This window comes from Carassius gibelio, chromosome B3, assembly GCF_023724105.1.
Source record: "Carassius gibelio isolate Cgi1373 ecotype wild population from Czech Republic chromosome B3, carGib1.2-hapl.c, whole genome shotgun sequence".
NCBI classification, from domain to species: domain Eukaryota; kingdom Metazoa; phylum Chordata; class Actinopteri; order Cypriniformes; family Cyprinidae; genus Carassius; species Carassius gibelio.
In genome coordinates, this window is record NC_068398.1 from 23,943,379 (window position 1) to 23,959,142 (window position 15,764).

Genomic DNA, 15,764 nt, shown 5'->3' on the forward strand with positions numbered 1-15,764 from the left:
CCAAATTAATTTATTTAAAAGATCACTGATAATGTAACACTTGACAATAATGTTCCATTTGTTAACATTTGTAAACGAACAACAAAATATACCATTTGTTAATCTTAGTTCATGCCGATTCCAGCATTTACTGATAACCGTTATTAAAATGAAAAGTTATATCTATTAATGGGATTGACCAACAGTTTATATTTAAACTAACATTAACAAAGATAAAATAATTTTATTGTTATTGGACACTTTAATGCATGAATGAACTTAATCATGGCTGACTGTGAACAGTGAATTTATACAATACCTTCAGTAACTCAAAACAACTGCCTGCATGACATAAACACAAAAGAGTTACTTTTAAATTGATTTAGTAATGGTGAATAAAGCCTCCATTCTCAACCATATTTAGGGGAGGAATTAAACTCCACACCCTGTTTTTAGAAATAACAACACAACAAACAGAACTTATACCTTCCCCTCCTTTATTGGTAAAATTACAGGTTTTATTAGGTTGGTGTTTTTCCATTTATTTGTTTTTGTCCATTGCCTCCCTCGTTCCTCAGACCCTGCTTGAGACATCTGGGTCACTATTCACATTTGTTGTGCTAGGTCGCATGTGATGCTGAAAATGCCAGTCGAAAGAGACGTCCTTCGACATAACACAGGAGAGAACAATATTGAAAGAAAATGACATGTCGTCAGAGGACAAAGAAATACCCAGTGCACTCGAAGAGACCTTAAGTACAAAAACAAGTGAATTCTTACAAAGGTGCTGAATTTAAATGGCTAATGATTGGGGGCATATTCACAGGGAAATAAAGGGGGGAAAAAACAAGAGTACAAGAGCAGTGACATTATCTTTTTTTTTTTTTTTCGTAAATATTTGTGATTTTGGTCAGAGGAGGCTGATTTTGCCTCTGTGTTATTTATATGTTTTTTCTCAAAGTCCGATTTCAAAAACATTTCATTAATGCAAAGGGAAAAAACAACACCTCACATCGGAGTTACACCACCTGTTAATGCATTTAGATATACAAGTAGATATATGTAAATGATTAGAAAAGGAGTCTAGCCTATTAAATCATATACTGGTTTCATTTGTGCTGGAGTAGTGGACGTCTGAGCGACTAATACAATAGAAATAATACAGGATCTACAGAACAGCCTGACATAGATGGAAAATAGCCTGTTTCCTCATTCTTTCCTCTCTCCAACAAAGGAGGGATGTGATCAAGGAGAGCAGGAGAAAGATGAGGTGTAACTCAATACTGGCAGTATGCATCCACCAAAAGGGAAAGCGTGTTTGAATAGTGGCGTCGCCACTAAATTTCTCATTCAAACGAGCAAATGAGAGGGTAAGGAAATACAAGGGAGAGATAACTTGTTTTTCCAGCAGCAGCAGCAGTCTGGAATTTCTTTAGTCTCAAATGTGATTGGTTAGATCGGATCACATGTTTGGTCTCCTTTTGCTTTGTCAAAGCTCTATATAAGACAAATCGAATAACTTTGAAAACCACAGATGGCGGAGACGCTTGTGTCCTTGCTTGTATCTGAATGTGCATGTACTGTTTTTGGAAGGAATAACTGGTCGAAACATTAACGTGTCGATTTACAGGGGTATCGATGGCCAGTTTCCAGTTCTGAAGCTGTATGGTACAGTCTAACTGGCCATAGTTTAGAGCTGGGTCATAAGTGAATAGATCTCACACTATGGTTTCATACTGTGTTTGTGTGTCTGTATCAGTCCTTGGGTGCATCTGCCAGCTGATTGGTCCGATGGTTAGTTGCCGCCTCCACAGCACTGGCCGCTTCTGCCCTGAGGTGCTGTCTCCTGTAAGTCGACGCCTCCTCTGGCCCGCCCGGCACTTCCTGCTCCACCCTGCGGTTCGCTCTTCGGAAGCTTCTTGGCTAAAGAGAGAGATTGAGAAGGACATTTTCTTCATAAACGTTCTAGTTTGGCTTGAACGGAATTAAATCATCAGCAGGATTTTAAACTAGTGTCATGTTGCTGAAGAGTGTCAATAGGAGGGGTGAGATCGTACCGATAGCCATGAAGATCTCGTTCACGTTCATGGCTGTCTTTGCAGATGTCTCCATGAAGAGTAGGCTGTTGTCGTCTGCGTATGCCTGCGCCTCCTAAAGAAAGCATGTGGGTGTGTTAAAAACATATCAGAAGCAGATTCACACAAGGTGGTTTTGCGTTCATGTAAACACACCTGAAAGTCAACGGCTCTCTTGTTGGCCAGGTCTGCCTTGTTGCCGGCCAGAGCAATAACGATATTTGGACTCGCCTGACGCTGCAGCTCCTTCACCCAGTTCTTTGCTCTAGTGAATGTGTCCTAAGATTGCAAAGGAAACAAGCAGAGAAGTCATTGTTAAAGGGGAAATCAGATGAAGTAGTAGGGCTTTAGTAGGGCACACAAGGATGCATTAAATTGATGAACTGAAGACAGGAATAATGGCTGCTGAAAATGTCTTTTTTTGCATCATATTTTTAAAGAACTTTCATCTATATTCACTTATCAATGACACGCGGTGACGCGCTGCCCAGATGGCACATCCACCCACTGTGAGCTTCAAAAATGCACTTCAGAAAACCACAGAAGACATCACAGACACTACGTCCATGTTTTTATACAGTCTATATAATGACAACGCCAGCAAGTATGAATAATGCTCAGAATGACTGTGAATTCAACATCTCTGAAGATTTTATCAAGTTACATGAAAAGGTAGTGTTACGTCCTGTGATGTAGTTTGTACTGTTCTGGGGTCAGTCAAGAGTTTTTGTGTGTTCTCAGTCGTCTTTTCTCTCCAGTGCTGCTGTTCTAATAGGAGCTGATTACTGGCACCTGGTACTCGTTTGCTGATGACAAACCAACACATTTCACTGGCTCCTCCAGAGGAAACCAGCTATAAAAGCCATCAAGAGAGCACAGTTGAGGAGAGAGTAAGTGTTGTGGTTGTTGGTATTCACCTGTTGATGTTTACTGCCAAATTTGTGCTAGAGTTTCAGGTCTCCTGTTTTTGGGAAAGTTAGGTAGTTAAGGAAGCATATTGTCTTAGTGTTATTTATTTTCCCGGTGTTAGGTAAGTTAGATTTTAAAATGGTGCCTTTTTGCTTTGTTCCTGATACCCCTGCATGTAATAAATGAAATTATAGCGAATCCTTTAGTGGTTGGCAGTGTTCTTTAGGGCTGGGACTGGGATGAGGGGCTCAATGTGGATTTTCCTGTCACTTTGTTACGTATTCCTCATTTTCCCTAGACTAATTAGAAAGGGGAACGTAATAGTAGGAAAAGGATTTAATTGTGAACTGTTACTAATTTTATGTGTAATACATGCAACACTGTCAGAGGATTCGAGTCCTCACACGTGCAGCCCCAGACTGACAGCTGGCACTCAGTGAACAAACTGCATTATTAAAAGAAAAGAAAAGAAAAAAAAAACCTTTAAAGATTATTTGATTCAATATTGTTGCTAAGTTATATAGTCATTGCTTGTTCACAGTGCTTTGTTATATGGAGCAGTTTGTTAGATCGCTAACTTGTTTGCCTAATGAAGTGCCGACAGACGTATGAAAGCACACAAGTTACACCATAATTTTCACGAGGCAGACTAATGGACAGTAAACCAAAGGCAGAATACTGTATAACTCCAGGGCAGCACAGTAATACTGACGAACGGCTAAACAAATGCAGAGCACCGTTACTTAATTTGTGCAATCCAAAACAAAGTCAAAGAGCAGTAACTGATTTTATACTGTGTTCTGCCTTGGTTTCTCTGGGTTTTCTCCAACATACTTATACACATGATAAAAGAGGTCTTGAATGCCCCCAAAACATCAATTTAATAATTTTTGACCAAAAACGGGGCAATTTTTTTTTGTCTTTGCACGACAGCACTGCCGTCACTCTGGGTTCAGCAGCAGGCACCTCATCTGCATCCACGTCCTGGCTTTTTGCACATTTTCGATTAGCAAGGAGTGAAGCATGGTGACGAGCTGCCAAGATGGTGACTGTCAGCTCCGCCCACTTTAGGCATCAAAAATGCTCTTCAGAAACCTATGAATCACGTCACAGACACTATTTCCATGTTTTTTTACAGTCTATTTGTCTATCACACTGAAATCTTGCATTTTAAACCATATCAGTTGAAACTTCTGAAATATGGTTTTCTGAGCACACATTCAAAGCACACGCACAGAAAGCAGCTGTCACATGGCATATGAGGACACTTCGCTCTCCTTTCATGTCTTATTGCACTAAAACGGTCAAATACACACAAGTTTATCTTAAAAACAGACATGTTATGAAAACAGTCGGTTATATCTGTGAAAGGAAAAAAAGCGTGTTCATATTAGATCTGTGTGGCAGCAGCGTAATTATAAAGTAAATAAATCTATACATCGACTGCTCTTTTGTCTCCTCTGAGGCTGAGACTCTAAATGGTGTTCTGTGCTCATCAGTGCAGCCAAAGACAGAAACTCAAACTTCCTCCATTGGGTTAAAACTGGTACACCGTTGTCGCTTGTAAAAACACAATGTCGGCGCCGTGGGTGGAAACTTGCAGATTAAGGTGCGGTAATATTATAATAAGATCCCCTTTCTTTGAGCAGATTTGAAACGTTTTCACGTTTTCTGTTTGTTAGATGCACCCGGGACTCAATTACAGCACTTAAACACAGAAAAAGTCAGACTTTCATGATATGTCACCTTTAAAATATCTTACATATTACAAATTAATTACTGTATTTTGATACAATCACACATACACAGGAAGGAAGTGCACTGCCACTGTGACTTGCTTGACTTTGAGCAAAGGTCTGACTGTATCCAACAGAATAATAATTAACCCCAGCAGTCAGTCAGGTGAAACCTTATTATTCAGACCATACTTCTGCTGAGCACAAGGGCCTGATATCAGCCTTTACTAGAGCCGATGCACGACTGGCAAAGTCACAATGTAGCTGAGGTGCCACGTAACCCTCCGCTGGTGAAAGACTGACTGTACAGGACACCTGTCTGATAAAAACTCAGACTTCAATGTTTTGATTTCATAATCACGGGCACTCACTGTGTTAGTAATGTCATAGACGACAATGGCCGCCTGGGCTCCTCTGTAGTACATAGGGGCCAAGCTGTGATAGCGCTCCTGTCCAGCTGTGTCCCAGATCTCAAACTTTACTGTTGTATCATCCAGGCAGACTGTCTGTGTGAGGAAAGCAGCTAGAAAGGAAATAGAAACAAAAATGTTTATGACATGAACATTAGTTCATCTGATAAAAATAATTGTGGCACTTCCTTACTGCTGAGCTATTTTAAGCTGAACGTGTTGAAACTAACAAACATGCTGAATCAAATATATGCATTGTCATGATCAGGCCTTTTAGAGGTTATCTGAGGTTTAATTCACAGTTATGTGGAGGAGGGTTTGACAAAATGATCTGTTGCTCATCACAGTTGATCAGGCCAAAAACATGAGTGTTTTCACATTTCACAATTACAATTCTTACTGAATTCTCAATCAAATAACTGCAGCCTTGGTGAGCATAAGAGATCATTCAAAAACCAACAGCAACAACTTTTAAATATCCATATAAAAATATCAGATGATGAGAGATGACACCCGACCAAACAACTAGCAATCACTAACATCTTCGCAACCACCCTGAAAACTTTACCAATTCTAAAATTGTTCAGAAAATGTAAATTTTAGAACACATTAAATCGATGCAAACACAAGTGCGCAGAAGTGGAGAATAAGAAAGAGCATGCAGGTTTCTAATCCCTTCAACTCCAGACATTGTCCTGATTCAGGTGCCATGGTCACATGTTTGTAGCTCGCATTCATTTCCCCACAGCACTGAGCTTTGAGCTGCTCACTGATGACAGGATGATCATGGCACTGAAGGAAAATATGTAGAAGGACAAAAAAAGTGCTGAGGATTTCCTTATTGTAAGCCTCGTGTAAGCATGCAGTATCCTGCCTGTACTAAATGGCACTCAAAGATGTTTTTCTTTCCTCATGCCTGACTAGTATGCATCTCTTGCTAAATATGAAACTGAGCCCTGATGGAAGAAATCCATTAATGTCCACGATCTAATTCACTTAAAGATCCCCTGAGACACTGACGACTTCAATGGAGGGACACACTAACACACACACACTCAGGAAATCCCATTGTTGACCGTTTCCCTTTCCTTCTGGTCGCCAAACTCCTTCCTCTCTGCTCTCTTTGTCCATGTAACTCTTTAAAACAGTGGAGAAAATAAATCTTTTGAACACCATTTTAAGCTGTATACAGAATGTGTTTGGTTATGAGATCAGATGTGTGTACATGCATAACTGCGTGTCTGTTTTATAGGGCAGTATAACTCGTGTGGCAGTCATGTGATTAGCAAGTAAGAACCAGCTTGCCTGCTCCTGACCAAGCCCAGCCCTCTCACCACACATCAACATAACCACATACCGGTACATGCAGAAGGTTTGCTCTATTTTGAGTGTGTTAAGTCTTTTAAAGGAGATATCCTACAGTTCTATAGAATATTTCCACTAAAGATTACCTTTAGAGGGAATGTTAGATCATCTAAATGTATAAGAAATAAGTATCAGAATTAAATAACTTAAAAACGGCCCACAACTGAATATATTGTGCATTCCTTTCTTTTTTATTTCATGTCAACAATGAGATCAGAACCCGTGTGCATTCTTGTGCTGCAAATTCAAAATCAAAAGTGTGAGAAAAAACCCCTTCATCTTTAGAAAGGACAAGCTTGGACATAAACACACTCCGGCTAACCTCCAATGGTGCTCTCCTGATACTCGTGGAACTGGCCTTTGACGAAACGCAGCACCAGGCTGGACTTGCCCACGGCAGACTCTCCCAGCAAGACCAGTTTGAACTGGCATATTTTGTTCCCGACGGGGGCGGCACCATTGGTCCGCGCTGGTCCACCTCGCCCCGCCATGCCAACAGGAGAGGGCTGACTGGATCTGAGAGGGGTCCTGAACCAGGATCAGTGGAGCTCGGGGCAGGATGGGGTCGAGAGTGAGAGAACCAGGGAGAAAAAGATGGAGAGATGGCCCCTACTAGATGAACAAACCTAGAGAGTAAAAAGGAGAAAGGAAGCTGATCAGCAAAACACATAAAATGACCAGATATAAATGGCTAGATTATAAAACACTGGACTGTGACACTCTCGAGTTGAGTGAATGGAAAGGACGGACTCATTACAAGTCGTTAACAACCATTCCAGCGCACTAACCATTAACCAGCCACCCCATAATGGTTCAATAAAGCTCACCACAACAAAACAGATTCCACCCACACTGTGTGTGCTGCAATTACAGTTAAAAGCATCAATATGAAACAGTGTCGTGTCATATGTGTACACTAACCTAGCTCTCCAAATAACCTGCACTTATCAGCGATCCAAAATTATCTGCACCGTATCGACTGACAAGATGCAGAAAACAGGTCAGAACATGTTTGTTTTTTAATGTGCATATTTGTTATTCGGAGCATAACACAGACCCACATTCAGCTCAGCTTGGGGCAAAACAAATCATGGACGACAGACTGTGGCGTCACATTTTCTTTAGGCTTTCAGCATGATAAAATACAATCACAGCAGGGGAAAACACAGATTTTCAACTCCTGAAACATTTCTCTTTTTTTTTTTTGTGCAAACTGGGCTTCAGGGTTACCCTTTGTTTATTAGTAAAGTTCAATGGACCCTTTGAAGCAAAATACAGACAGCGGAGCTGAAGCAGACCACTGAAACTAAGAGAATAAGAAGAAGAAAATGAATGTGATCGTTATTAACAGAAAGAAGAACTAACGGTAACTCTGAGGTCATTATTTGAGCTTGTTAAAAACAGAACCAGATTTTATTTCTGCTGCATGGTAATGGGCAGTGGGAGAGAGAGAGAGAGAGAGAGAGACAGACAGACAGAGAGACAGACAGACAGACAGACAGACAGACGTCAATAAACAGATGGATGGACCTTCATCTACTGTAAAAGACTATTCAGGTATTTAGGGCTAACACAAACAACAATTTCATTTTAGCCCCATTAACCTGTATATATCCTGGGAAAAACTGCAGGAAAAGGCCAACTGAAGTAGTGGGCAATGAAGAAAGTAATTATGCCTTGTGGTTCAGTCTAATCCAAAGCATGTGATGGAGGTTTATAACCCCCCCCCCCCCCCCAAACACACACACTTCTGCAAAGTACACCATCTCAGTTCAACATGCCTTGGAGAAGGTGATACAACCTAAATAGAAAAAAAAAACATTGATGAAATAGTCTGAATATAATTTATTACACTTGAAACAAGCTTTTTGTAATTACAGAAACGCTCATCAGAAATTACACTTAAATGTTAATGGGTCTAATTTGACTGATACATTTTTTTTTTTACAAGGGTGACAGGTGTAAGAGCGGCACATAATTACTATAGTACACAATAGTAACTGTAGAGCCGCAGCGCTGATGAATGGAAAAAGGGCTTGAGATGCAAAATGGTGCACATTTATGTAAACAAATAAAAGCAACACAGCCTACTGTAAACAACTCTGACAGAGCTTTATGACTGGGGATTCAGACCTTGTACATGCTCATACTGGCAATCCTGCTCTTTGTCCACACATAGCACCATACTGCTAATGTTACCATTTCTCATACCAGAAAATTAGCAGAACTGATTTACTGACCTCCCGAAAAACTGAACTTTTGAAAAGGTCAAGTTCACACATGATCTCTATAAAAAAAAATTAAGAAAAATGATATGCTAAAAGATTTTTATCCCAGATTTCATGAGACACTTCTTTTCTCTTTTGTTAAATCAAGCATATAATCAAAACATCGGTTATAATGCTCGTTTAATTAAATAACTTTAAGAAACCTCATGGCTAAACAAATGCCTTCAAAATAAATGAAATAAATATATCACCAGAAAAAGCACCTGGATTATTTCACTCAGGTGTAAATCAGACTAGAGAATAATTCTAGCACTGAGGCCTATGAAGGATCAAAAGGTTGTGGGTATGAGAGCATGTTTTTGAAATACTGATGCAATTTACATGTCCTGCTTTACTGCTTTTTAACAACACCTATAACAAAGAACTAAAGCATCTTACAAGCAGATGGAATAACCTTAAAATGAAACTTGCAGCAATACTCATAAAGGTGAATTCATAAAGTTATTAATGACATCAAACACTCGCTGTGGAAGAACGGTTTCATCATCATGACTTTCTTCAGCCCTTTTGCTCTGAAACCAAAGCTGAAGTGACCAAAATTCCAGATAATGACAGATAAAATTCCACAGAGCACCGCTGTAATGTCCTCCTGCCATCGCATTTTAATCTACTGCTATCAGAACTATCCACCTGATTCACTTCCTGGCATCTTTTCAGTAAGGTCACCTTAACGAAAGACACAGGCTGTGACACACCTGTTTCCTTCATGCACCGACCAATGATTACGACTCATTTCCATTTCGTGTGAAATCTCATCATACCAGCTGAATATACAGTGCTGTGCAATAATGCCGTCCCTCCCCCGTCAAACAGCTGAGAGAAACAAACTGAGAGGGAGAGATCGCAACAGTGTGGCAATAGGAAATGCTCTCCAGGAAACTGACCAGCAGGAAGGAAATAACTTGCACGGACAGGACCCCAAGCAGCCTGATCATTAAACGCATATCTAGCCGCGTTTCCACCGCAGGAACTTTACCCAGGAACTAGGGACTTTGGACTGGTACTCTGTGTGTTTCCACCGCAGGAACCAGGAACTAAATAAAGTTCCAGGTAAAAAAATGCCCCTCAGAAAGTCCCTGCTGGGGAGGTGGTACTTCTTCAAAGTTCCAGAACTTTCGGGGGCGGGACTTTGGCGCTAAACATGCTGATTGGTTGAGTTCACGCAGCATTGGTTGAGTTCAACCTCCATTTATTCGGATCAACATTTTCAAAATATTACTGTTATTGTGTCATGAAATGTAATTTTAAAAGTATTTCAGGCGAGAATGTAGTTGTTTAAAACTCAAATCTGTTGTTTATTTTTAAAGACAGCGCCTATTTAAAAATGTGTTTCGCCGATCTCGTAGACGGTGAGCTCCACGCAATCAGCGGAAGCTCAGTCCTCATGTATCCGCAGAGAGCAGCCTCTCCTGGGATAGACCTTCTGATATGTGCGGCTGGCTCTGATGTGTCTTTAGTGGTTAAACATAAAATATAATTCAGCTGCGGGGTAAATCTAACAGGTTTTCTTTGGTCTGTATTCAATTTATCTATATGTTAAAATGAAAATAAAAAGAGGCAAATTTATATTTCGTTTCATTGTAATGGCTGCATATACACATATCCCTGAACTAAGTAAATTTCTGCAGCTGTTATTATGCCTAAATGAAAACCAACGGAGGCAGTTGTATTTCATATCCTATTTAGTTTTATTGTAAATATACAGCGAGGAAAACTGCAGTAGCCAAGACAAGTTGACTGAAGTTATCAAGTACGCTGCTGTTTATAGATTTACCAGACTTGCGTCGTCGCGGATATCACACTCCCAAGAGGAATGCACAAAGTCTGAACTAACTACCGAGGATGCACGTCCAAAATCAGCTTACTTTTTTTTTTTTTTTTTATCAGCGGTACTTTGTATTGAGAAACGCGCGCAGACCTACGTCACCAGTCTATTTGCCTAATCTTCTCGGTACTTTACACCGCGGTGGAAACACAGAAAGCAACAGGTCTGGGGGGAAAAAAGTTCCTGGGAAAAAAAGTTCCTGGAACAAATGTTCCGGGTAATTTCGGTGGAAACGCGGCATCTGATAGACAGGGTGTGTTAGAAAAGACCGTCTATCTGCTGTAAGAAGAACTCTGCAGAGCAAACACACAGATAACAACACATCCACACCCTGCCCAGCAACCGTCTGGAAGGGCAAACTGAGGCGCTCAGCAGCTGCATTCATTAATAATACAACTCAAAAGATGCTATTATCTGCATCTTACAATCAAAACGCTGAACGCTCCATCAGACAATGGCTTTTTCCATCTCTCTGTCTGATTGTGCAGGCTTGTAATCTACTTTGTTCTCCAATTGTTCCTGTTCATTAAAGCCGCTCCAGCATCAGTTCAAAACATTTCAAATTTAGTTAACAACAAGAATACTGGAGACATAAAACTAAAATTGTTAACAAGTTCCCAAATCTTTTGACTACTTCATTTCTTTTTTCTGGTCATGGTGAATACTGGCATAGCGATTATGTTTTTAAATCATTCTTTTTAAAAAAAAAATTCTATTAAAAGTGATTTCCTCTTGGCAAAATAATTTAGATAAAGACAAACAAAAAAATAATAATAACAACAACAACCTCTATGACAATATTTATTTTGTGAACCTTGTATTTGTGTGTCAGTGTTTTAATGCCATGCCAGCAAACCCTGTGTTAAACAATTTAATTGACAGAGTCAGGATCATAAACGGAGAGGAAGCACTCAAAAGTAAAAAATAACCTTGATCACACCCAGGTTTTTCTCATAAAAACCTCAATATCAATTATCATTATCTGTTATAGGCACAATATTCGGCAATGGCAATTTCAATCCAATGAGCAACAAAAATTTTATTGGATTGCTTTAAATGGAAGAAACATAAAAGCAGCTTTCTTGATGACCTAAAATGCCTCAAGCGATCACAAAGCATGCTGGGAAAAGCCACTTTGCCCTGCAGAGCAGAACTAGGAGATGAAAGTAATATTCTGTTCCTGTTTGCTCACCTGCAGTGACAGTCAAATCAAGAAAGCGCCACACGTTAACTGAAGCACATTTCCATCGAAAATGTCTTTCTATATTCAGTCACATCAAATACTTTGTGTGTTAAGCATAGGTAGAGCGCCTCACGTCAAAACTAACCAAACCACAAATAAGACTCATGCCTATATTGTACCTCTCAAAGGCAATGGAATTACGAGACTGTAAAACAGTGCTGAAGAAAGCAGATTTCTGCAGTCATGTGTGCATCAAGTGCCTTCGCTGAACAAAAGTTCACTACACGCAGCGGGACAGTGAACAGAAGATTTCAAATCCTCACTGTATCAAAGGTGAACATTCATAACTCACAATCAAAGTACGAGTTTAAAGAGAAATATGTACCTATGTTGTATGTATATATATATATATATATATATATATATATATATATACAAAACATATGAAAAGTCTTAAGACATTTAAGACAAATATATAATGCTACACACATGCCAGATATATACATAAAAACTAATTATAAATGAATTATTACTTCTAAGATATGATAAGCAGTTCAAAAGGGACTGTTTACAGAGTTGTGTTATCAGTAAAACACAGTTGTTAGTTATTACAATTACAGAATTGACAGATACAGTTTCACATATTAAGCTTTATTAAATAATGTATTTGCTTACTACATATTTCATAATTAATTAGTATAGACACTTGTGTATGTGAGCTTCCAGGTTTACCATATTTGATGGGCTCTTTATATGTGCAATAATCACTGTTCATATGTGAATAAAAAAAAAAAAATATATATATATATATATTAAATCTGCCTAAATTTTCATTTTGAGTGAACTATGTACAATGCATAATTGTCACTATACATAGTACATGATGTCGTAGCATTTTTGAAAATACGATATACCGTGTCAAGAATTGTGTGTGTAGACTGCTATCACAGTGTCTTGAGAAGAATAAAACAGTATTGTCTTGTGGGTTCGAGATTATATCAATGTGTGTGCGATCTTAAGAGATGACTCATCTAACTGACCTCCTCAGGCCACATCATTGACTTCCTCATGAAGTCCTCAGCGTCTTTCACTTCTGGTCTGCACCTCCCACGATCTCTGACCACAAGGACCAAACTGAATGCCGGTGAACCTGCTACACTGATAAAAAAAAACGGGCAGGGCTTCGGGAAACTTGTTGAAAGCGATAAAAGACGTGTACATGCACGTTTGGAGAAGTATCACCTTACTAATCGCAATACAATCGGCGCTTTGCGACACCTCGGAGACGCGCGCGACTGCATCACAACGGTCAAATGGTCACGTCAAGACACGACAACAATCAAGGAAGCCCAAACTTCAGAGCTACTGCTGATCAAACACACATATATGTCTGTGTACGCACCCATACAGGCCTTCTCCATTAAACTGAACTCCTGCCGTGACATTCGTGTTTTGAATATGACAGATACACAGAGAGGGGCCCGGGTTCCTCCTTTATTATGTCGCTGAGGGAAAGGTCCAGAGGAACGTCATCAGGAGCATCGGCTAACAGTATTGACAGTTCCTCTGTATCAGTGAACCACAACCAGCTAGCAATAGCCTATCAGTAAACACATCAATACCAAAACCAGACAGCGGTTACCTTGAGATATGAGTGCGGAGCTTTTCTCTTTCTGTCAAATCCCTGGCTGTCAGGCTGAGAGAAAATTCCCCTCCTGCCGATTGATACGTCTCCAGTCGTCGGGCCTCGGCCTTCACTTCCGCTTTGAGGGACGGACTTCCGTAATCCGCCTTCTTCCGAGGAGGAGGGGCTTGTTTTTGACATACGCGGTGGTGGCCAATAAAATCGGGCTTATATATTAATATATCTAAGAGAAGGTTATAATAAATATAATAAATAAATAAATAGCCTTTAATTACGTCTTCTCGTTTTAAGTATTGGAAGGTTACATTTCAGGATACTAAAACTCAAGGATACTAAAATAATAATGGTGTTAGGAAGCCCAAGGCATACCTGATCTTTTCTTTAAAAATATGCCATTTACATGACAGTGCTGTTCAAGATGTATTTTATATGTTATTGTTTCTTCCTTCCTTTCTTTCTTTTCTTTTTTTTAGCCCTTTTGTTGAAAACAGATACATTTCCCTTAATTTTACTTTAATTTACTTATTTATTTACCTCTTAGTCAATTAAGACAGGGGTTCTGTGGGTGTGCAGTCATGTATCATATTTGATAATAATAAGGTAATAAGATGCCACATCAAGATCAAATATGTGCTGTAGATTTTTGCTGGAAAACTAACCCCTTGTTCCTATATCAAAACATGCTTTACATGAAAACAAGATCAGCTCTGCATGTGGCTCAAGATCATGTACTAACCAGTAATCACCAAGCTGAGGCGCCACAGGCTAATTAAACTTTTATATATATATATATATATATATATATATATATATATATATATATATATATATATATACATATATATATATATATATATATATATATATATATATATATATATATATATATATATATATCTCATCAAACGCTGTTGGTTTCTGTCAGGTGAAGTAAGGCTGGGACTCTCAACTTTTTTTACTCGAAGGTGCCAAAGTCGTCCAACTCAATATCCAAAACAAAATAGACTAAGATATTTTAAGTATTTCTACTGTTTATGCTACAACTGCGACAAAGCCTGTTTTATAAATGAAACAGAAAGTGTTAATATATTACATTTATTAATCACACAAATCATTTAGTGATTACACAAGTTTTAAGAACAGTTTCTTTTTCAATTAAAACCATTACCGACGGAGATCATTCATAAGGTTCCACATTAGTTAACTGACATTAACTAACAACATCAATACTTTTGTTACTTATAGTTTGTTATGTTACTTCATAAAAATACAACTCCTTATAGTATTAGTTCATGTTAGCTCATGTCCATTAAATAATATATTTTTTTTATTTTATTATTAATATTATTGTTATTATTTGTGTGGCTAGCTCATGATAACTAATGTATAGCCTACTTAACCAATGTATTTTAAAAATTAAACCTTATTGTAAAGCATTACTTTTAAATGTTATGTGTTGCTTTTAGATCATTTTAAATAATCAATAACAATGTATTAATCTTTTTTTTTTAGTTCTCTCAGAAAAAAGGTACAAAATCTTAGCCTACATAATATACATATTAGTACCTAAAATATACATTTTGAAGAGTAACATATTAGTAACTTTTGAAGGGGTACCACTCCAGTGACAGCTTTTGTTCTGAGTGTATCTTAGAAGTTTGATGAAGCCCATGGTTGAGAAACACTGATGTAAGGATGCCCTCGAACAATTTTATTACGGATGTTTCAATAGGCTACAAACTTCCCTTATTTAGTTCCCTCTCACATATTGCTGTCAAATTAAATCAGATATTTTCTACAATGCGTTAGATGCAACGAAACCTGCTAATTACTACCCGGCGGTATGTGCAGAACAATCGGTGAGCAGTGTGTCATTAAAGTTGCGCGTAGGTGGAGAGAACATATGCTGCCATATTCTCAACAACTGCTTTATGCCATTAATAACCGTGCTACATTTCACTTAGATACACAGCAACTGTAGACTATCTGTTCATTATCAGAGAAATATTACGCATTCAGTGTTTGAATGCACTTAAAACACACACACACACACATTCCTTCACTATAGCAAAAAGATTGACACTCATGAAACTGCATATCAGCAGCACAAGTTTATATAGAAATGTATACTTTTTAGCGTGTATATGATAAGCAATAGGTAGGGTTAGGGCTGTGGGGTCGATGCTTATCATACAGCTATGTACGCGAAAACGGCGTATCATTTGCATTCAAATTTTTTTTATCATGTACACACAAAAATTGCGTATTAGCCTATAGGCCTATGAACGTCAAACACGTGCGTATCAGATGCACGCCAAAGTCACTTTTTGCGTATAAGATATATCAGAT

At 38.6% G+C, this 15,764-nt stretch overlaps 1 protein-coding gene across 2 annotated transcripts; it reads right to left on the reverse strand.

Moving 5' to 3' along the window:
* Window positions 1-459: 459 nt before the first annotated feature.
* rab5c (RAB5C, member RAS oncogene family) lies at window positions 460-13,580 on the reverse strand. Of its 2 annotated transcripts, none has more exons than XM_052551578.1 (6): window positions 13,413-13,580; window positions 6,797-7,100; window positions 5,071-5,222; window positions 2,211-2,333; window positions 2,037-2,130; window positions 460-1,902 (listed from the first exon to the last, which is right to left on the reverse strand). In XM_052551578.1, exons 2-6 carry the CDS (start codon window positions 6,963-6,965, stop codon window positions 1,775-1,777), a joined length of 666 nt encoding a protein of 221 aa, XP_052407538.1. In that variant the 5' UTR covers window positions 6,966-7,100; window positions 13,413-13,580; the 3' UTR covers window positions 460-1,774. The 2 variants fall into 2 exon arrangements, with proteins under 2 accessions (XP_052407538.1, XP_052407539.1); XM_052551579.1 differs by lacking the exon at window positions 13,413-13,580 and adding an exon at window positions 12,811-12,969.
* Window positions 13,581-15,764: the final 2,184 nt, after the last annotated feature.